Here is a 23009-nt window from a genome sequence, read left to right as displayed (position 1 = left end):
GGCTCACACAGTGCTGGGTTTATATCTAATGCAGGGGGACCTCCTGACTGCAGAGTATCAGGGACAGGCTCACACAGTGCTGGGTTTATATCTAATGCAGGGTGACCTCCTGACTGCAGAGTATCAGGGACAGGCTCACACAGTGCTGGGTTTATATCTAATGTAAGGTGACCTCCTGACTGCGGAGTATCAGGGACAGGCTCACACAGTGCTGGACACACACTACAGCAAAAACACAATATACACTTAAAAATAACTTTATAAAGTAAAAATTTATTTTAAAAACAAAAAACAGCTGTATCACAATATTGTTATTTTTTTAAGTAACAAAAGCATAAATATGAAATCTATCTGTATTTAAAGCGAAATACACTGTGCTATAGTAATACAAATAAGAGGTTACATCCGTCCAGAGTATGAATTGTGAAATTGTGCCTATTGTTACTCAGCTTCATCATATGGGATAAGAAGGCGCATTGTGCACAGGAATCCTAATACTGGGAGAGGCTTAGCAGAGCGTGTCCCCCCTAACCTTTCAGGCCTCTAAAAATCAGACACCCCGTCATCAGGCGAGTGCCTTTGTGCATATTAGAAAATTGGTTACACAAAAAGTGTAGATAACACGGTGCTCCCTCTATGCATTGTGGCAGAATGGAAAAGTCTGTGGGCTGTGCAAGTTCAGCATTTTTATGATAATCATTTCTGAGCCAATCAGATGTGGAAGTAGGAGGCGGTACAAAGATATACAATAGTGAGTGCCCCAGCGGTTCCGGAATAAGATACAAATCCTGTTCAATGAATGAATCAGTACAGTACAACTGTAATGTGGAGTGGGTACACTACCGAGTGAGTGACCAATGCATGATATGTCTCAATTCTCCTGACGGCAGTGGTCAAAGGATAATGTCCCTGCGCTGTAACCTCATTGGACAAAAATATAATACAAGTCCAAAACTCAGCACATCCTGCAGTAAATCCTGAGTAATAATAATGTCTTCTATTGATCTTACACACCTCCCCCCCCCCCCTCCTAGAGCCACTTGGGTTCTTTAGTGACGTGTCCAGCCGCTGATAGGACTCCGAACAGCAACGAGAGGCAAAAAGCAGCTCACTGCCCAGGGGGCTGGGGGTATAAAAATATGAAAATGTATTGTCTATTAAACATAGGCTTCACACCTCCTTTTGGTAATGTTTAATAGACAATACATCTTCATACCACCGGCTCCCGGGCAGTGCGCTGCGTTTGCCTTTTTTGTTGGTGTAGGTAAGAGGCGCCCGTTGTATTGACATAAGACCGCTAACTCCAGCGTAATGGAGCGTTCCGATTGGCTGACGTCAGAAACGGATTATTTTGTAACACTTACTGGAAATTGCAATGGATATTTTTGGCCTGTAAATACTTCACACCATCGTGGGGAATGGAGCAGCCCCGTGTTATAAAGGTGACGTTCCCACTTGAACAAATACAAACTAAATGTACAGGGGGTCTTCCCCACACTGCAATACGGTCTCTGTTTTCCCTCTCTGGTGCAGGGACGGCCAACTCCGATTTCAAAGACCACAGGTCAGGTTTGCAGGATGTCCCTGCTTCTGACAGGGGGCTCTGTCAAAATGACTAAGCCACGGATTCAGCCACCTGTGCTGAAGCAGGGATATCCTGAAAACCTAACCTGCTGGTGGCCCTTGAGGACTGGAGTTTGCCGCCCCTGTTCTGGTTTCTTCCCCACTCGCTGATATTTAAACAGTATTTTATTGCTGAACTATGACCCCAACCCCTAAATGAAAGTAGCTGCTAAATACCCCCCTCAGTGACCTATTTAGACATCAAAAAATGTTATCAAAGAAGCTCAGGATAAGAGGGCATCACTGTTCTAACTGCTGAAGCAGAGCAAGAACAGCAAAGATTGTGGTGTGGACACTCTACTGCAGGCCTCGGGCCTTTGCAAATAAAAAATAAATGGTGTCATATGCAGGACTTCACCTTAAAACCCCTTCACTTGCAGAGGGGTCATTGTGTGTTGGTGAATTTGTGCAGTAGTTATAGAGCATCAGGTGCTGCATTAGGGGGGTCAGCAGCTAGAAATGGCAGTGGGTACCATTAACCCCTTCACTGCCAGCAAAGCATTGCTTGGCATATTAGATCGCACTGCATGTCATAACCCATTTTTGCTGCGAAAAAAAGCGATATTTTCCCAAATAACTGCGCTAGGCCCCGGGAGAAACCTGCAGAAGAGCCAGGTACGGGGTGACTATGTCCGAAGGATTAATGATGACCTTATAGGGCTTGGAAAGAATGGCAGTGGTCATTACAGATCATTCATTCAGATAACCCTGCACGGGTTGCAATGCATTTGTGGGCCACTCTGGCAGCAAACAGGTTAAAACACAGCAACATTACCCAGCCATTCCTACTTAACCCCTTTGGTGACAGATGACCCTGTAATATGTTGCAGGCCTCTGACAGCAAATAGGTTAAAGCAATAAGGCACCCATGATTTGCGTTGGCACAAGGCAAATTGTCCTTCTAAGTCCTGAGTGCCTTATCGCTGTACCATCATCAGAAAGCGCCCCCCTTAGTGTCCGCATTGCTGCCTCGTCTATACTGCAGGTCCATTTTGATGTAGTGAGCTGTAGGCAGTCTTTGCATTTTGACCCCCCCAGCTGGGCATTAGGGTGGGGGTCACGCGTGTTCCCGGATCTGGTCCTCTGGGTGTCCCTCAAGCCCATTCTTCCTCAGAAGGGTCTGTTTCGGAAGTCCCTTCAACTTAAGCAGCAGATCCCGGATGAAGCTCTATAAAAAAAGACAAAGAGAGAAGGCACAGAGACATGTAACATATTCCATGCCAGGTCTAAAGGGTCAGTCCCATGTAGGACCAGCATGACCCAATGCCGTGTTTAATGGGTTAAAGTTGGGGTAGTCCATATTTTGTCACGGTGCAGAAAGAATTAGTGCGTCTCATAGTGCGGGACATCACAGGAGGAAATTAGCAGGGTGGCCAGGAAAGAATTAGCCACAGGAAGAAGAGAGGGGCAGAGTAGAGGGGGGTACGCACACACACACACACACACACACACACACCTTTATGAGTTTACCTTATGTCATGTTAGTATCTTTCCCCCTAATCAGCTCATGCTCTTTAAGCGTTTTGTATTGTTACAATGATGATCTTTAGCTTCTGAGGTTATCACAGTAACCTGTAAACTGTGCTCTGGGGAGAACTTCATTTTAACCTCCCTTTTCTTAACATTTCCAATGCTTAGATCTCCTGAAGGGAGCATTGGATTTTAAATGAGAAAAAAAAAAAAAACCAGATCATTTGGGTTCAACAAAGACCTTAAACGTTAGAAAGGCAGATTTTAATAAACTGAGGTCTAATCTACAAGTAATACATTGGGACTATGTTTTTGCAGGGAAAATTTTAGAAGATAAATGGGCAGTCGTTAAAACATTGTTAGAAAAGCACACTTATCAGTGTATACCCTTGGGTAATAAGTATAAAAGAAATAAGTGAAAACCAATGTGGCTAAATAAACAGGTAGGGGAGGAAATGGAAAAGAAGAGGAAGGCGTTTAGATTTTTTAAGTCACAAGGGACGGAGGCATTGTATCAGAATTATAAGGAATGTAACAAAAATTGCAAAAGGGCAATCAAATTAGCAAAAATGGATAATGAAAAAAGGATTGCAATAGAAAGTAAGGTCAACCCTAAAAAGTTCTTTAGGTACCTTAATAACAAAAAAAAATGAGAAAAGAAAATATAGGACCCTTTCAGTGTGAGATGGGCAGACAGATAATTGGAGATAAGGAAAAAGCTGAGGTATTAAACAAATTATTTGCCTCTGTGTTTACCAGGGAAGAATCAAGTTCAATAGTAGTGCCGCAGGAGGAAGCCACAACCTCCATATAATGAACAATTGGTTAACTGAGGAAGAAGTTCATAAGCGACTTGAAAAAATTAAAGTAAATAAGGCACCTGGCCCCGATGGCATACATCCAAGCGTTCTCAAGGAGTTAAGCTCAGTAATAGCCAAATCATTATATTTAATATTCAAGGACTCCATTTCCACAGGCTCAGCACCACAAGATTGGTGTAAAGCAGATGTGCCTATATTTAAAAAGGGAGCTACTGTAGATCACAACCGGGGAATTACAGACCTGTAAGCTTGACTTCAATATTGGGGAAACTACTTGAAGGTTTAATACGGGATAATATTCAGGAACACCTAATGGAAAACAAAATTATTAGTAATAGTCAGCATGGATTTATTAAGGATAGATCTTGCCAAACTAAACTTGTTTGTTTCTTTGAGGAGGCAAGTAAGAATTTAGACCAGGGTAATGAAGTTGATGTGGTCTACTTAGATTTTGCTAAGGCTTTGATACGGTTTCACACAAGAGGTTTGTGTACAAAATAAAGAAATCGGTACTAGGACCCCTGCTTTTAAACTTGTTTATTAATGACCATGAGGTTGTCATCGAGAGCAAAGTCTCCATCTTTGCTGATACTAAATTGTGTAAGGTAATAGAAACAGAGCAGGATGTAATTTCTCTTCAGAAGGACTTGGAGAGACTGGAAACGTGGGCAGGTAAATGGCACATGAGGTTTAATACAGATAAATGTAAGGTTATGCATTTGGGATACAAGAATAAACAGGCGACTTACAAATTAAATGGGAATAAATTGGGGAAATCCTTGATAGAGAAGGATTTAGGAGTGCTTGTAGACTGCAAGCTGACCAATAGTGCCCAAAGTCATGCAGTAGCTGCAAAGGCAAACAAGATCTTATCTTGCATCAAACGGGCAATGGATGGAAGGGAAGTAAACATAATTATGCCCCTTTACAAAGCATTAGTAAGACCACACCTTGAATATGGGCACCACTCCTTAGAAAATACATTATGGAACTAGAGAGAGTGCAGAGAAGAGCCACCAAATTAATAAAGGAGATGGACAATGTAACTTATAACGAGAGGCTAGCTAAATTAGATTTATTTACATTAGAAAAGAGGCGTCTAAGAGGGGCTATGATAACTATATACAAATATATTCGGGGACAGTACAAGGAATTGCAAAAGAACTATTCATCCCACGGGCAGTACAAAGGAGTCGGGGTCATCCATTTAGGTTGGAGGAAAGGAGATTTCACCAGCAACAAAGGAAAGGGTTCTTTACAGTAAGGGCAGTTACATTGTGGGATTCATTACCCATGGAGACTGATGGCAGATACAATAGATTTGTCCATAAAAAGTTTGGACATCTCTTTAGAAAGGAAAGGTATACAGGGATATACCAAATAAGTAAACATGGGAAGGATGTTGATCCAGGGAGTAATCTGATTGCCAATTCTTGGAGTCAGGAAGGAATTTATTTTTTCCATTATGAGATATCATTGGATGATATGACACTGGGGTTTTTTGTTTGCCTTCCTCTGGATCAATAAGTAAGTATAGATATAGGATAAAGTATCTGTTGTCTAAATTTATCATAGGTTGAACTTGGACGTACGTCTTTTTTCAACCTAATCTACTGTGTAACTATGTAACTAAACCAAGCTTGTAACAACAACAAAAACAGGCATCAGTGCAGACTGCATTAAGGACGGAGCAAGCCTTTGTCATAGTCAGCAAGACCTGGTGGCCGGCCGTGCTTAGAGAGAGCCAAGGGGTTACTGGCGTCATCTTGTAGGGAGTCGGACTTCATGAAGTGTTCTGTGGGCCAGGTTTGTGGGCTTATTTAGATAGAGAGCCAGCCATATGCAGCAGGAAAAGAGATGAGCCCGCTCACCCATAACTTTCATTATTGTTACGATATTCTTGAGTGGGGGAATTAATGTCACATATTTGGGGGGCAGAATGGCCTCCCTTGTTATGAGTAATTATCGGGGGCTGATCAGGTAGACGAGGCTTATTCGGGAGCCACTTGAAGGCTGCCAGGCACCCTAGTGTCAGACATCGGTGGTTTAGAGCAGGCATCTTGTGGCTCTTACTTGGGAGGCCCCATATGGGGTGCCCGTGTGGCATTGCAGCCACGTGTTTGGGTGGTAGGACTCAGCGTGGTCATTTTGGTTTTACGGTTATTGAATTTGCTATTCATTGTTTGTTAAATAAAAGCTGTGGCCTGTTGGCTCCAGTTTTCAGAGTCCGAGTGCTTACGATATTTAGGTTGGGTGAAGCGATAAGCCCAGCAGCAGTTTACCAGGTCATGCTTAAAGACAAACACAGGCACTCAAGGGGTTAATGTGCCCAACGAGCAGACTTGTAGGCCCCTCTGGCAATGAAAGTGTTAATTAACCAAACTAATCCGGTACTGGCTAACTGGTTCCCGGAAGTTTTGAAACAAATATGAATACAATTTAGATGTTCACGTCCCCTCTTTCCCACAGCAAATACAGAAAATGTGAGAAGAGAACCAAAGTCAGAATGAAAGGGCCGTGACCCGGTCCGATAACTCACTTACTGGAATAGGAGTTTTATCGAATAAGCCCATACGCCGACCAACAATAGGGCTCAGGGTGTACAGATCTTTCCAAACCTCACAGGTCTCTTCTTCATGTGTACTGTATACAAACCTTGCATGTCTCTTTATGTAAAGCGCTGTACACGTGAAGAAGAGATCGGGGGTTTGGAAATCTCTGTACACGTGAAGAAGAGATCAGAGCTCTGCACACTAATCTCCTCTATCAAAAAACGGTAACGTTGATCTATTAAAAGGCTAAAAAGCTCTGATACAATGGAACACCAGGACATAGTGAAGCTCTAGTTAAACATTCAGAATGATAGTCTCCAATGGCTGAGTCTGCCAGCTCATGTTTGCCATCATGATACAGCAGGGAGCAGGTGGCCTTGTAAAGACATAAGAACATCTGGACTCCACAGTATCTAACCAACGTCTCCATCTATGTGACGGCCAAGCTCATTGCGATTAGCTCGGCTTCTAGTTTTATCACCGAGGTCACTTTTCGTCGTCTCCTGGGAGGTTTGTGTTATCGCGGTTCCCCGTCAGTGATTTATTTTTGCCGCTCAGGGCCAGAAGGGTCAGCATTGTGTTGCAACGGATTACATCATTTCCCATTGAAAAGAAGAAGTGCCAAAACCCAGAGGTCCTACGCTGAAGCTGGAGGGTGGGAAGCTCAGGGGAAACGGGAGGAAGTTCTTCTTCATTGCAAGGGCAGTGGGTGCATGGTACAGCACCCCAGCAGGGGTGCGTGGGAGAGGTAAATACAGAAAGAGAATTGGGATAGATACCAGGGGGTCCTAAAAGATTTGATGGGATCTGAGGCTTCACAGAAGGAGAATGAGCACATTTACGCCACCATATATTGACCCCTTATATTGCTGGTGAAGGGGGATTGTAATTAATGTTGATAATTCATACTGTATGAATTATTGCTTTGTTAGGTTTTCCCTGCAGGAAAATATCTCCAGGGCTAAAGTGAGGATTTATCAGGGCAGCTCCTGTCCTATGGATTCAAGACACAGAACCCCAGCAAGCTCTTTTTGGGAACCCCTGAGCCCCCACAATATATATATATATAGGGGCACTGCTGCGCTAACTGCAACTACACAGTAAGAGGAATAGAAATTGAACAGTAATGTTGTATAACACAGAGGGGTACACCATAAACTAAATGTAAACAGATATAAACTAATACATGCTAAAACATACTATAACATACAACACAAACATGTGGGAGGAGGGGGGGGGGGGAGAGGGGGGAAAAGGAAAAAAGCCCCTAGAGACAGGTGAAAAAATAAAAATATAAAAATAAAAGTGTCTTAATACTGCTACTGGGTTTCGCTGCCGGTCTTCAGGACAAACCACCTTCCTCTCAATCTGTAAAACAAGAAGAAAACAGCGCGGCTCCCATAGCGTAAAATAGTAATTTAATATTAAAAATGTCGTGTGGATGAATCACGGACACTTACAATGTGCAGGTAAAATAAAGACATGGATATAAGATCGTTCGTAGTCACCACGATGGAGCCTCTGTGGAGAGATGGTGCTGGGATGTCCTACACACTCGTGCTGCGAATGCCAGGTGGGTGCGCGCGCACCTAGTGTCCAGTAAATGGATGAAAAAAGTCCAATACTAGCTCCTAGTATTGGACTTATTATATCCATTTACTATCTATGAACTTTTCAGCTTATTATTTATCAGTCACACGATTGTATTTGGAGCCGGCACTTGGATTACACCATGGTGATGCAGGAAGTGTGACCTCCGTGTCAGCATCCTGTTACGTGGAGGGGACTCACACTCTCGCGAGATCTATTTCCAGGAGGAGACTAGGTGCGTGCGCACCCACCTGGCGTTCGCAGCAAGACTGTGTAGGACATCCATGTATCATCTCTCCACAGAGGCTCCATCGTGGTGACTACGAACGATCTTATATTCATGTCTTTATTTTACCTGCACATTGTAAGTGTCCGTGATTCATCCACACGACATTTTTAATATTAAATTACAATTTTACGCTATGGGAGCCGCGCTGTTTTGTTTTTGTTATATATATATGTATATGTGTCAAAATGGAATGCTATTGAGCGTGGCATATGTATACAACAGACGACAGAAGCCCAATGCTACATCCAACATGACAGAAATACACAGTAAAAATGGATTGAAGTCCAGCCTGCACCCTGACTGGGGCTTACATTGTACTACTTACAGCTACAGGCTGAAGTGTGAAGGAACAAGGAGGTACAGATAACACCCCTATTCTGTCACTTTTCCATAAGGATTATCTATATATGGGAGTGTGCATAAATCAATGTGTGCACGCGTGCGTGATAGAAAATACAATATATCCCAGTCTGGCTCAGAATATCTGTTTCCATAGGTCTCAATGACAATGTTGTTGCAGAATATTGTAATATATCTTACCAAAGAGAACAATGATTAGCTGTGAAGCCACTACGGGCTCTATTTACTAAGCAGTGCTACTGCACAAATGCACTGATAAACACAGTACATACACATTAACACACAATCATACACGCAACACTGATACACATGCTGAGCCACCCCAACACACTGTCTAAAAGCGCACACACTGATATACCCTGATCTGCACGCAGACACACACAGCTCATACTGTACTTCTAACATTGGACGCCTGGGAATATTTTGCTTACAGGGCTGCTACGCCCCTACATATACAGCACACCAGGAAATGTTTTTTTGTCACATTTGCCCTACATAAAAGGTGTGCTCCTTCCAAAAATAGCCCAATCCATCACCTGACTGCAGAGGAAATGACCTTGCTAAAATCAGTCATGTCCCATTCAGCTGCGGGCAAGAAGACTTTGGGATAAACATTCAGAAAGTGGTTAACCCATTTGCTCCATCTTCGGAAACATTACGACCAGCTAAAATACAAGGGATAAAGCAGTAACCGCCTATTTTTTGGGCATATTTGTAGGTTAAATTGAAAATATCTCCTCTTGTCGTTCAGGGGATATAGAGATAGAGAGGTGTGTGTGTGTTACACACACGAAAAATTAAGTGTCAAGGAGGTAAACTTGGAGTTTGCCCTAGAGCCCAAAAGTAGTCTGAGGTTATCAAGGCAAAGGCCTTGATACACACACACACACACACACACACACACACACACACACACACACACACACACACAGTCTGACTAGTGTATTATCAGGGCCAGTCGAAGACTAAGCCACCTTATCCTGAAAACCTGACCTATTCATGGCCCTTGAGGATTGGAGTTGGCTACCCTAGTCTAAACAGAGACACAGAGAGACACAGAGAGACACAGAGAGACACAGAGAGACACAGAGAGACACAGAGAGAGACACACAGAGAGACACAGAGACACACAGAGAGAGACACACAGAGAGAGACACACAGAGAGAGACACACAGAGAGAGACACACAGAGAGACACACACAGAGAGACACACAGAGAGACACACACAGAGAGACACACACAGAGAGACACACAGAGAGACACAGCGTTTAACCAGGTGCAGAAGGAAAGTTTTCCAGATAAAGAAGTGCTAGAACAAGAGGTCCTGCTCTGAAGCTGGGGGTGGGGGGCTGAAGAAATCCTTCACAGACAGGGTGGCAAATTTGCGAAACAGGCTCCCAGCACAGGCCAATATAGTAAAGGAATTCAAAAAGATTTGGGATAGACAAGACTTTTGACCCAACCAGGTATCACCACACTAATAAATGATGCTGGACTCACTTCTGTGTTGTTACTGCAAGACTTCAGGATGATCTGCGGGAATAAAGGTCACTGTTAACAGTGGAGTCCCAGCGCCAGTGACACCGTAATAAACACAGTGCAAACATTACACCAGTAGTGCCCAGTCCTGGCACGTTAGCATGTGGCTGGCATCAGGAGTGTGACGTTTGTGAGATTGTAATAATTTACTAAAAGTGAAGTATTTGTGTTCATCACTAAAGTGCATAGAAAGATCACTGGGGACAAGAGTATTTATTGACATTATCTTGAAAAGTATTAACACTGGGTCTGGCTTCAAAAGACTGCACATAATTCATATAAATCGGGAAAAAGCTTCTGTGACCGTATTTTAGAAAGAGCTGCACAGTGTTTGTGCTCAGAAAGGGAGTTTATTAATGCACTGTGGGACTACACATGGAAAAGCAGTGGTGCGCTGCAGTACAGAGGCTGCGCTGCAGTACAGAGGCTGCGCTGCAGTACAGAGGCTGCGCTGCTATACAGAGGCTGCGCTGCAGTACAGAGGCTGCGCTGCAGTACAGAGGCTGCGCTGCTATACAGAGGCTGCGCTGCAGTACAGAGGCTGCGCTGCAGTACAGAGGCTGCGCTGCTATACAGAGGCTGCGCTGCAGTACAGAGGCTGCGCTGCTATACAGAGGGTGCTCTGCAGTACAGAGGCAGCGCTGCAGTACAGAGGGTGCGCTGCAGTACAGAGGCAGCGCTGCAGTACAGAGGCAGCGCTGCAGTACAGAGGCTGCGCTGCAGTACAGAGGGTGCGCTGCAGTACAGAGGCAGCGCTGCAGTACAGAGGGTGCTCTGCAGTACAGAGGCTGCGCTGCAGTACAGAGGGTGCGCTGCAGTACAGAGGCTGCGCTGCAGTACAGAGGGTGCTCTGCAGTACAGAGGCTGCGCTGCAGTACAGAGGCTGCGCTGCAGTACAGAGGCTGCGCTGCAGTACAGAGGCTGCGCTGCAGTACAGAGGCTGCGCTGCAGTACAGAGGGTGCGCTGCAGTACAGAGGGTGCGCTGCAGTACAGAGGCTGCGCTGCAGTACAGAGGCTGCGCTGCAGTACAGAGGCTGCGCTGCAGTACAGAGGGTGCGCTGCAGTACAGAGGGTGCGCTGCAGTACAGAGGCTGCGCTGCAGTACAGAGGCTGCGCTGCAGTACAGAGGGTGCGCTGCAGTACAGAGGCTGCGCTGCAGTACAGAGGCTGCGCTGCAGTACAGAGGCTGCGCTGCAGTACAGAGGCTGCGCTGCAGTACAGAGGCTGCGCTGCAGTACAGAGGGTGCGCTGCAGTACAGAGGCTGCGCTGCAGTACAGAGGCTGCGCTGCAGTACAGAGGTTAAGTCTCCAGAAAGACACGGAGAGCTTTGATGGAGCAGCCCATTGGGGAGTCAGTGACACATTTTGCAAAGTGATGGATTCTGTATCAACGAGACGTTTTATCTAAGAGACATTTTATCTAAGAGACATTTTATCTAAGAGACATTTTATCTAAGAGACATTTTATCTAAGAGACATTTTATCTAAGAGACATTTTATCTAAGAGACATTTTATCTAAGAGACATTTTATCTAAGAGACATTTTATCTAAGAGACATGTTATCTAAGAGACATGTTATCTAAGAGACATGTTATCTAAGAGACATTTTATCTAAGAGACATTTTATCTAAGAGACATTTTATCTAAGAGACATGTTATCTAAGAGACATTTTATCTAAGAGACATTTTATCTAAGAGACATTTTATCTAAGAGACATGTTATCTAAGAGACATGTTATCTAAGAGACATTTTATCTAAGAGACATTTTATCTAAGAGACATTTTATCTAAGAGACATTTTATCTAAGCGGTGGGATTCCTCTGACCGTGGGAGCAAGTTTAGCTAAAATGTTAAGCCAACACTACTACACAAGGCTGGGATTATGCGCAGGAAACTCAGCACCAACACGATACAGATTCATCTTGCAAATTGTCTCTTCTCTCATATTCGTAGACGTATTAAAGGGTCAGTCCCTACGGGGACCAAACCGGTGACAGGGACATGTTTATTAGACTAAAATTGAGCGGATTTTACAAAAGTAGAAATCATTTTGGTAAACTTTGAATGTACAGTCACCAGGTGATTTTTTTGGGGGGGGGGGGCACAGGAGTTAACCATCTTTACCTAATCTCTTCTGTTACCAGATTGTTTTGGAAACGCTTGTACAGTATTCATTGGTTCATGTTTGTGGTGCTAATGGTGGCCATGTAATAAAGTTGTGAGGCAAAAGGTGAAGAACAATCATTACTAGCTAATGTTAGGATTAAACAGATCCACAGATTATAGACAGATAATATCTAGCCATCTATCTCGATATAGATATATATGTATATATTTCTCTCCCCCTCCCCCTCCCTCCTAATTGGAACACTTTCGCTACCAGAGTGGTCAGCAACGGGTCATCAAATAAAGGGGTCACACTTTGTGACATAAGACTGCAAATCACAGGGGGGAGGGGGAATAAGAGCAGAGGATCTTGATTCATTGATCGTAGGGGAGACAGGATGAAACTACCCCTCTGGGGCAGATTCACTAAGCCGTGCTGCACGGTATTGCAGTCGATCCCCGTTACATTCAAGTCAATGCCCATCAATACATCGCTGCTTAGTGAATCACAGTCTGTGTCCCTTATCCTATATGCAGTGAAGTTCCCAGCGCTGGAGAAGTGATCAGCTCCATTCAACTGAACGAGACTACAATCTTCTCCAGCCTGGGGAAGACAACTTTACGTCACATTGGGTAGGAGGCCTGAGTGCCTGCGTTGCCTTGTATAGAAGAAGCCCTTTTACCCTTTTACCTGGAGACAGCTTCTTCTCTCGTCATCTGTCTCCAAATCCAGAAGGTTGTCTATATTAACTTCATCTGGCATGTCGACCTCCTAGAAGACAAATAGACAAGCATGTACATCAGGAGTGGCCAACTCCAGTTCTTTAAGGACCCCCCTGCTTCAGCACAGATGGCTCAATCAGTGGCCCAGTCATTGACTGAGCAACCTGTGCTGAAGCTAGGGGGTCCTTAAAACCTGACCTGTTGGTGGCCCTTGAGGACTGGAGTTGGCCATATGGTGTGCATGGTAGATGAAGTTGAAAAAGACAAGTGTGTCCATGGCGTTCAGCCTGTGTTACATTGTAACTGCCCGAGATACTCATCCTACAGTTATCATTCTATTGATCCAGAAGTGAAACATTTAACAATTATGTCATATAAAGGAAACATAATTCCATACTAACCCCAGAAATAGAAATCAAATGTCTCCCTAAACAACCTGTGTTTAATTTATTCAACAGATCCCAGTCTTACGAAGATTATTATTATCATCATCAGCCATATACATTTAAGACATCACCACACATTGCTTTTCTTGCTTATTTCTGTAATGTCAGCTGGCACTAATTCAATACAAATGTGAAGCTGTGTTGCCCTTGCTGTGGAAGGTTATTTTGAGATCGGAGCTGTTTCCTTCTCCAGCGCTGGGAAGCTGCTTTGCATCATGTTGAATAAGGGTTCTAGCTAAAGCCTGGTCCACTTCTGCTTATCCCAGGTCAGCCCTATCTCCTGGCTCCCTGCCAGGGAGTGCATTTGTCCTCTCCGAGGAAATAGCCCCCCAGCCGTCAGCAAACAGTGCACGGGGGGGGGGGGGGGGGGGTTTGTGCAGTGAGAAATAATACTCTTTGCAAAACAAAAAGCGTCATATCGAGTCCCTGAAATCTTTTCTGCCTGCAGGATTCTGCGAGGGGAGCACGAGGCACAGGGGGCTCTTATAATGTGTGCAGGACAGCACACGCTCTCCCAGTTGGGTGATAGACATGAGGCTTTCAGTATTAGGTTTATTATTTGTCAATTACTAGCACTGGTCTTCCTGGCAGGAGAAAAGGAGAGAGGGGGGGGGGGAGGAGGAGGTTGAAGCAGCATTTAGAGCGGCAGATGAAATCCCGTGTTTAAAGAGTCAGTCCCACGTAGGACCAAAGTGACCTCATCACAGCAACGTGTTTATTGGATCATAAATTACCTGAAAACGAGAGGTAACTCAATGTATTACTTCCTGGTAAAACATTTTTAGAAATAAAATATAAAATAAATAGGCAATTGGTTTGATATATTTAAAAATCCTCAGTCCAGCGTTGTATGAAACTGACATCGTTTTGTTGCAACAACGGACTCGTGTGTTTTTTTTAATCTAAATCAGCCTATAGTATTTCCCACATTCACCGGCTCCCAAAATATACCTTTTACTCTTTTTTTTATTAAACAGGAGCCCCAAAACCTGAACTATGACACGCTCAACAGCTCGTGTAGGGGGGCAGTCTTTGTGCAGATGGATACAATTTAGCCTCAGCTGCCCTATTACAAGATAATGAGCTCAGGTCCCCTAGGGGAGTGACACACACACACGCTGCCCCAGGGGGACACTGATCAATGTCAGACAGACACGTCTCCTGCTCGCTTTATGGTAGCTGGCGGAGAAATGACGAATGTCCTTTAGTCAACACCCCCAGTGCCAGGGACTGCATGCATTATCAGAAGTGTGTGTGTATGTATATTTATTATTTATCTTTTTAATTTATTTTGGGGTCGACATTTTGGTTCTGTCACACCAGAATACATTATACTGCATTGGAGCAGTGCTGGTTGTCTCTTTGCACTCTCCATCCCCCTTCCCCCCCCCTCAAGGCAACATGAGAAGTCACCGAGGAAAAGATGATCAATAAACTGCTTTATCAGCGACACCAATCCCTCACAAGCCCAGGCGAGGCATCCGAGACGTCAGCTGGGGAGGATACAGGAGGGTCTCAAGCCAAAATAACACTTCTTTACATATATTTGGCAGAGGGAAGGGGGGGGGGGGATGTTCAGCCACTAAACTGCGATAGTGCCGATCTGGTCACTTTTGCCCGGAAACACCCATTAAAGTCAATGGGAATTTCTGTGCAATATCCCCCCGATTGACACTACCACTGTTCAATGAATAAACCCCCCGTTGATTTACAGGCTTCCTACCTCCAGGGAAAATACACCCCAGTCCGGTCACCTGTCACCAATTTTCTGCAAGTCTCACTCGTGTTTTTGCCTCAGCGTCTCAGGGTTTCAGCACTTTTACATTGTCAATTCGTGGCCCACGAGCCACAAAATCTCATGGGTTCTAGTTCATGGGTTCTAGCTCATGGGGTCTAGCTCATGGGGTCTAGTTAACATCCGTTTGCTTTCCCCGGGCAGTGCATGGGTTAACAAAAAGGTGTTAAAGAGTCTGCAGCGTGGGAAGAGTTAACAGACTGGCATCTTAACCGCTTGGAATTTGCCAAAGTGGGTAACAAGTCAATTGTGTGACAATAAAACCGTCCCAGCGCGTGTGCGTGTGCGTGTGCGTGTGCGTGTGACACTACTTATATCGCCCCCGCAGAAAGCCCACTTTCTAAAAAAAAAAAAAGTAATTACGGCAAAAAAAGGTAACGAGCGGCGCACGTCATTATACAAATAGTAGGCCATGAAAAAGACAAAATGTAGCTGCTCAAGGCGATCACTTTAACCTTTGAGCAAAGGGACAGGCCGCGGCACCTAAAAGAGACCACAGATGCTCCACGACATTGCGGTCAGGCGACGCTTCTTGGAGGACTTGGTCATGACGTCAACGACGACTCAAAGAGGAGGCGTCACCTCTTCTGTTCCCCCAACTGGTCAGATCGCGTGCAGCACTGCGAGCGCGATCTCCTCGAGAAAAGGAGCCCCCCCCCAAAAAAAAAAACACATGATGTACAGTAGCCATCATGTCTCGGGGCCCCTGGAGTGCCACACCATGTCTCGGGGCCCCTGGAGTGCCACACCATGTCTCGGGGCCCCTGGAGTGCCACACCATGTCTCGGGGCCCCTGGAGTGCCACATCATGTCTCGGGGCCCCTGGAGTGCCACACCATGTCTCGGGGCCCCTGGAGTGCCACATCATGTCTTGGGGCTCCTGGAGTGCCACACCATGTCTCGGGGCCCCTGGAGTGCCACACCATGTCTCGGGGCCCCTGGAGTGCCACATCATGTCTCGGGGCCCCTGGAGGGCCACACATCATGAGAAGGTGGCTACGTCAGGAGCGGCCAACTCCAGGCCTCTAGGGCCACCAACAGGTCAAGGTTTTAAAGGATATCTCTGCTTCAGCATAGGTCAATGACTGAGCCCCTATCATCATTAAAGCCATGACCTGGTGGTGGCCCTTGAGGACTGGCGTTGGCCAGCCCTGGGCTACGTCACAGGCCCCTCAAGGGGTTAGATGGGATCCAAACACAATATTGATCAGCGGTGCTCACGGCAAGACACAGGAAGGAGACAAGCCGAGCCTCCCCGACACCGGTCACAGATACAAATACTTGTGTGCCACAATCACTACAAATTAAACACAACGTGGTCAAACTAGACATGATGTAAAGATGTATATTTTAACTGCCGTGTAAGCACCCCTATTTAGCAAATACCAGGGTGCTATCCTGAGAAAGGGCCGAAACAGCAATCCTTCCAAATACATTTATATTTATACTTTGCAGGAGTGCCAGTGCTGGTGTGCGTGTGTGTGTGTGTGTGTGTATGTGTATGTATATACACGTGTGTGTGTGTGTGTGTATGTATATATATATATATATACACACGTGTGTGTATGTATATATACACACGTGTGTGTGTGTGTATATACATATGTGTGTGTGTGTTTGTGTGTTTTTTTGTTTTTGTTTTGTGGTGGGTTTGAGGTTGTAAATGAACATATTTGCTCAGCTGCATCTTCATTTAATAATAAGCTGCAGGATGAGTGCTAATTGCTGGCATATGCCCTGTGTGGGGTCTCCAGCAGCACATACTGTACGAGAGCCAGCATTTTGTAAGCTGTATAAATCTTACAGAAGAAAGTCTCAATGACGCCTTGTCGGTGTAAATAAGTAGCCCCGACCTCCTTAGGCACGGGGCAGCCTGGCCAAGAATTACCCGTCTCTGGAGGCAGCTAAGGGTTAATTGGTTTGGAGCGGGAGATCCTGTGGGGCAAGCAGGTTATTCAAGCTGAGGGCAGGGGTCAGCGCTGGCCCAACACACCTTCCCCATGTTAGGTTAGGTTTTCCGTTGTCTGGTGTGTTTTTACATACAGTACTGTACACAGAGACACACAGAGACACACAGAGACACACACACACAGAGAGAGACACACACACACACACACAGAGACACACACACACACAGAGAGACACACAACCACAGAGAGACACACAACCACAGAGAGACACAACCACACAGAGACACAACCACACAGAGACACAACCACACAGAGACACAACCACACAGAGACACAACCACACAGAGACACAACCACACAGAGACACAACCACACAGAGACACAACCACACAGAGACACAACCACACAGAGACACAACCACACAGAGACACAACCACACAGAGACACAACCACACAGAGACATAACCACACAGAGACACACACACACACACACACACAGACAGAGACACACACACACACACACACAGACAGAGACACACACACGTTCCCTGTGTCACGGCAGTTGTTTCTGGATGAAGTGCGGAGTAACTTTGCCAGCCGGGGCTCCGGTGGTACAGTATTGCCTTGTGGTGGCAGTTACTGGCGAGTGTACAGGCCTCACTGTGCAGTGGGTCCCTGGGGCTCTTCTCGCAGCTGATGAGTCCGCGGAGCAGCCAGGGATGTGCGGAGCAGCCAGGGATGTGCGGAGCAGCCAGACCTGTGCGGAGCAGCCAGACCTGTGCGGAGCAGCTAGGGATGTGCGGAGCAGCCAGGGATGTGCGGAGCAGCCAGACCTGTGCGGAGCAGCCAGGGATGTGCGGAGCAGCCAGGGCTGTGCGGAGCAGCCAGGGCTGTGCGGTGCAGCCAGGGATGTGCGGAGCAGCCAGGGCTGTGCGGTGCAACCAGGGCTGTGCGGTGCAGCCAGGGCTGTGCGGAGCAGCCAGGGCTGTGCGGTGCAGCCAGGGATGTGCGGAGCAGCCAGGGCTGTGCGGTGCAACCAGGGCTGTGCGGTGCAGCCAGGGATGTGCGGAGCAGCCAGGGCTGTGCGGTGCAGCCAGGGATGTGCGGAGCAGCCAGGGATGTGCGGAGCAGTCAGGGCTGTGCAGCCAGGGATGTGCGGAGCAGTCAGGGATGTGCGGTGCAGCCAGGGCTGTGCGGTGCAGCCAGGGATGTGCGGAGCAGCCAGGGCTGTGCGGTGCAGCCAGGGATGTGCGGTGCAGCCAGGGCTGTGCGGAGCAGCCAGGGATGTGCGGTGCAGCCAGGGCTGTGCGGAGCAGCCAGGGCTGTGCGGAGCAGCCAGGGCTGTGCGGAGCCTGGCTTCATGGGTTATGGGCCACGGCTTGGATGCAGTCGGCCTTACTGATTGAGCGCTCTGGCAGGGTTTTGGGAGTCGACGTTCTTTTAATGTTGTACTTTAATAAAGCCGGTTATACCGTTTATACCGCCAAAGTCCAGACCTTTCTTGCGGGTGTTTATTTAAGGGTATGTTTCAGGGGGTGGGGGAGTGACATTGCAGGGTCCAAGGTGGTGTATGTACGGTGAATGCATGCCTGACCCTGGGTTTATATACAGGAGTACAAGCCATATTAAAATGTCTGTCCATTACGGCCTATAGGCCAGGGGTTGCCAACGCCAGTCCTCAAGGGCCACCAACAGGTCAGGTGTTCATAATATCCGTGCTTCAGCACAGGAGGCTCAATTAGTGACAACCTGTGCTGAAGCAGGGTTATCCTGAAAATCTGACCTGTTGGTGGCCCCTGAGGACTGGAGTTGGCCGCCCCTAACCTATAGTTTCTCCTACAAGCGGTTCCCCTTGTGGGATACCCAAATCAGACACTGGCCCAGGCCAGGTTAGAAGATGCTGAATTAAGGGGTCAGTCCCTTCTAGGATTAAAGAATACTAATGCCAGTGACCTGTTTAAAGGGTCAGATCTGTGCAGCTGGTGCATTTTCACTCACATTTGACACCTACAAGTATTTTTTAAATCATTTGTTAAAGTCGATATGTAAAAGCCATGAAGCAGAGACTGGGGACGGCTGCGAGTCCCTGTGGCTGTGCCTTGTGTCTGATGTCAGGGTGTTCAACAAGCATTTCCAGCGTTTCCCCCTCACCTGTATTGGTTCCTTGATAGGGGGGGGGGGGTATAAGGGTACAGAAAGCACTGTATTGGTTCCTTGATAGGGGGGTATAAGGGTACAGAAAGCACTGTATTGGTTCCTTGATAGGGGGGTATAAGGGTACAGAAAGCACTGTATTGGTTCCTTGATAGGGGGGTATAAGGGTACAGAAAGCACTGTATTGGTTCCTTGATAGGGGGGGAGGTATAAGGGTACAGAAAGCACTGTATTGACAGACACGTCCCCAGCGGCCACAAAAGGCATTCGTTTCCAGAAATCTTTACTTTTAGCACGGTTAGATAAGGTTAAAATAATGTCATATGCCCCATAATTTCCAGCTTGCCTTTTAATATTGAATATATTCGACTTTGCTTTAATGATAAACCTGGAAACATGGAGATCCTGTAATTAACCCCTCGGTTGTCAGAAAGACTTGGGCTCCTGCTCCCCCCCCCCCATGCAGGATTTAAAGGCAGTCCACACAGTACTTTAAAAAAAATGATTGGTTTGTTCTACTGTACAGTAATTGATCAGCAAAGATCCCGCTTCCCAGGGTTCACTAAATGGCCACCTTTCCATTTCAATCATTCAGTCGGTGTAACTCAGCAGCTACAATGTATTCTTATTTTACTTAAGTAACATTATCTATTGTTACAGTTTGCAGCTCAAACTGCTGGGAACATTGGCAACAAATGATCACAAACCGGAAAGTGTTGCAAAGATCTTGCACTGCTGGGGAGGTGGGTCAAAACCTGCTATATCAAAGGATGTACAGTATATTAAGGGACCCGTTATGTAGGAAGAACACATCGTTAACACATCCACAACTAATTATATGGTTTCTTTAGAAGTGAGGGGTGGACTAGAAGTAATGTAATTGCCTTTGAAGTGGGTGCTCCTTGGCCAAATCAGTGTATCATAACTATTAGATTGTAAGCTCTGCAAGACAGGGGTTTGTGCCAGGAGAATTCTATGTTCAGGGCAGCACTATACTAAAATAAGTTGTTATACGGTAATAGGCGAGGTACTTTTAGCAAATCCATGTCAATAATGCATAGATGTATTTAAGGTATATGCCTCCTCCTTTCCCCTCTACCCCCTCTGTCCACCTCGCCCTGCCCCCACTCCTCCCTATACCTGTGCCCCTCTCCGATCTCTTCTTGTATCCCTCTTCTGCATCCCCCTCTCTTAGACCTTCCCCTCTTTCTTCCCCTCCAGCCCCTCTTCCCCTCCAGCCCCTCTTCCCCTCCCCGTGCCCCTCTTTCTTCCTCTCCCCGTACCCTCTTTCTTCCTCTCCCTGTGCCCCTCTTTCTTCCTCTCCCTGTGCCCCTCTTTCTTCCCCTCGTCCTGTGCCCCTCTTCTCCTCCAGCCCTCTTCCTCTCCCTGTGCCACTCTTTTCCCCCTCCAGCCCCTCTCCCTCTGCCTCTCTTTCTTCCCCTCCAGCCCCTTTCTTCCTCTCCCTGTGCCCCCTTCCCCTCCAGCCCTTTTCTTCCCCTCCAGCCCCTCTCCCTGTGCCCCTCTTTCTTCCCCTCCCTGTGCCCCTCTTTCTTCCTCTCCCCCTCTTTCTTCCCCTCCAGCCCCTCTCCCTGTGCCCTTCTTTCTTCCCCTCCCTGTGCCCCTCTTTCTTCCCCTCCCTGTGCCCCTCTTTCTTCCCCTCCCTGTGTCCCTCTTTCTTCCCCTCCCTGTGCCCCTCTTTCTTCCCCTCCCTGTGCCCCTCTTTCTTCCCCTCCCTGTGCCCCTCTTTCTTCCCCTCCCTGTGCTCCTCTCTCTCCCCCACCCCCACAGAGACTCACCCTCCCCAGGTACAGCTGCTCCATGCTGTCATCTATCCACTTCTCCACATCCAGCCTCTTCTGCAGCTCCTTGCGGTCATACTTCACGGTCACCCTGGCTTGTCTCTTCTGTACACCCTGCCCCGGGTCCCGGTTCCGGGAGGGGGTGTGTGGCTTCAACAGCCTCTTCCCCAGCTTGTTCGCAGCCATTTCTAAGCCTGTCCAAAAATGCACGGAGGCTCAAGCTAGTCCCGGGATAACAGGACTGGGCTAGTGATGCTAATTAAGCAAAGTAGGTGTCTACCGCTCCTCAAATCCCCTACAAATAACACTGCTGCTGCACCAATTATTCAGCTGGCTGCACATGCTCCGGTCCTGGGATCAGTGCAGAGAAGTTACTACAATGCACCTAGAAATCTTCCTTACACTGTGAGAGGTGCTGCAGATCTGGGTGTAGCTGCTACACACTGTGAGAGGTGCTGCAGATCTGGGTGTAGCTGCTACACACTGTGAGAGGTGCTGCAGATCTGGGTGTAGCTGCTATATACACTGTGAGAGGTGCTGCAGATCTGGGTGTAGCTGCTATATACACTGTGAGAGGTGCTGCAGATCTGGGTGTAGCTGCTATACACACTATAGTAACCCAGTGCCTGGTCTTCCTGCCATTCCCACTAATAGCACATGTGCAGGACACCTTGATGCAGCTGTAGGAGTACAATGGCTGGTCCCTGCTGACAATGGTTATCTATGCTGACGCTGATCCTCACACAGGTGCAGGGATATTGGCTGCATGAATAATGAATGCAGGATTCTGCTGAAATGATATTGTTTAACCGCACAGATCGCGGGTTCCTGGAGTTCCTCTAGATCAATTGTTAGTCCAGGTAAAAAAGGTATCGCCTAATACTGAAGTACTCGTTTACTCGTGATGATCCGGATAAGGCAGCAGCTGGTTTTGCTCCGGGTGTTGTATACCTGGGATACTTGGGGTATTGCTAGTCTTGCTGCAGCTACATCAATAGTAAGCTCTTCTTCAGGCTCTGCTCCAAATCACGCACTCACTGCCTTAGTAAGGGAGATGCCGGTGTGAGATAAGAGAGCGCTGGCCGCTGGTCTCGCAGCGATACCGACACGCACTGTGCATGTGATATTGATTCTTGGTGGTGGTGCTGCTGCTGCTGCTGCTGCTGCTGCTGCTGCTGCTGCTGCTGCTGCTGCTGCTGCTGCTGCTGCTGCTGCTGCTGCTACTGCTCTAGTGACCAGGCAGGATAATGCAGCCAGTTTGTATTGCAGGGAGGAGGGTACGCAGAGCCCTACAGCTACAAGGTTCAATGAAGGATGCAGACCTTTCACGCCCTCTTGAGAGCACAGGGGCACATACTTCCTCTCACCCCCTCCTGTACAGAAGCATTAGGGAACCATACCTCTCACCCTCTCCTAATACAAAGACATCAGGAACACAGACCTCTTACCCCCTCCTAATACACAGACATAAGGGACACATACCTCTTACATCTTTCTAATACACAGCCATCAGAGACACATACCTCTTACCCCCTCCTAATACACAGATATCAGGGATGCATACCTCTCACACCTCAATACGGTGAGACAGCAGGGACACATACCTCTCCCCCTCTGCTAATATACACACATCAGGGACACATACATACATACATACATTTCAATAACATTTTCATCATCCCCTTTCAGTATTTAAATTCCCTTCTTATCTCCCATATTCAGTGTTTTAATTGTTTTATTTTTCATTGAATATGCCACATTCAGAATTTCAGTTTTCAACAGCGTTTGTCTGTTACGAGAAGTTAAACACATAGTCTCCTGAAGATCCA

General features: G+C 46.8%; 1 protein-coding gene across 2 annotated transcripts; it reads right to left on the bottom strand.

The window, feature by feature from the left end:
- Positions 1 to 297: 297 nt before the first annotated feature.
- PPP1R14A (protein phosphatase 1 regulatory inhibitor subunit 14A) lies at positions 298 to 22345 on the bottom strand. Of its 2 annotated transcripts, XM_075607007.1 has the most exons (5): positions 21178 to 22345; positions 13045 to 13125; positions 10206 to 10238; positions 7784 to 7834; positions 298 to 2791 (listed from the first exon to the last, which is right to left on the bottom strand). In XM_075607007.1, the coding sequence occupies exons 1-5, from the start codon at positions 21364 to 21366 to the stop codon at positions 2681 to 2683; spliced, it is 465 nt and encodes a 154-aa protein (XP_075463122.1). In that variant the 5' UTR covers positions 21367 to 22345; the 3' UTR covers positions 298 to 2680. The 2 variants fall into 2 exon arrangements, with proteins under 2 accessions (XP_075463122.1, XP_075463123.1); XM_075607008.1 differs by lacking the exon at positions 7784 to 7834 and having other exon boundaries at positions 21178 to 22337.
- Positions 22346 to 23009: the final 664 nt, after the last annotated feature.

Source organism: Ascaphus truei, chromosome 7 (genome assembly GCF_040206685.1).
Source record: "Ascaphus truei isolate aAscTru1 chromosome 7, aAscTru1.hap1, whole genome shotgun sequence".
NCBI lineage: Eukaryota > Metazoa > Chordata > Amphibia > Anura > Ascaphidae > Ascaphus > Ascaphus truei.
This window is presented reverse-complemented; position numbering and strand designations above follow the sequence as displayed.

Excerpts from the sequence above, each read along its gene's own strand:
- PPP1R14A (XM_075607007.1), bottom strand. The coding sequence starts at position 21,366 with ATGGCTGCGAACAAGCTGGGGAAGAGGCTGTTGAAGCCACACACCCCC. Across the intron at positions 10,239-13,044 it reads AGAGAAGAAGCTGTCTCCAG|ATCATCCTGAAGTCTTGCAG; the intron begins GTAAAAGGGTAA and ends TTATTCCCGCAG. Across the intron at positions 7,835-10,205 it reads CTTGCAGTAACAACACAGAA|ATTGAGAGGAAGGTGGTTTG; the intron begins GTGAGTCCAGCA and ends CTTGTTTTACAG.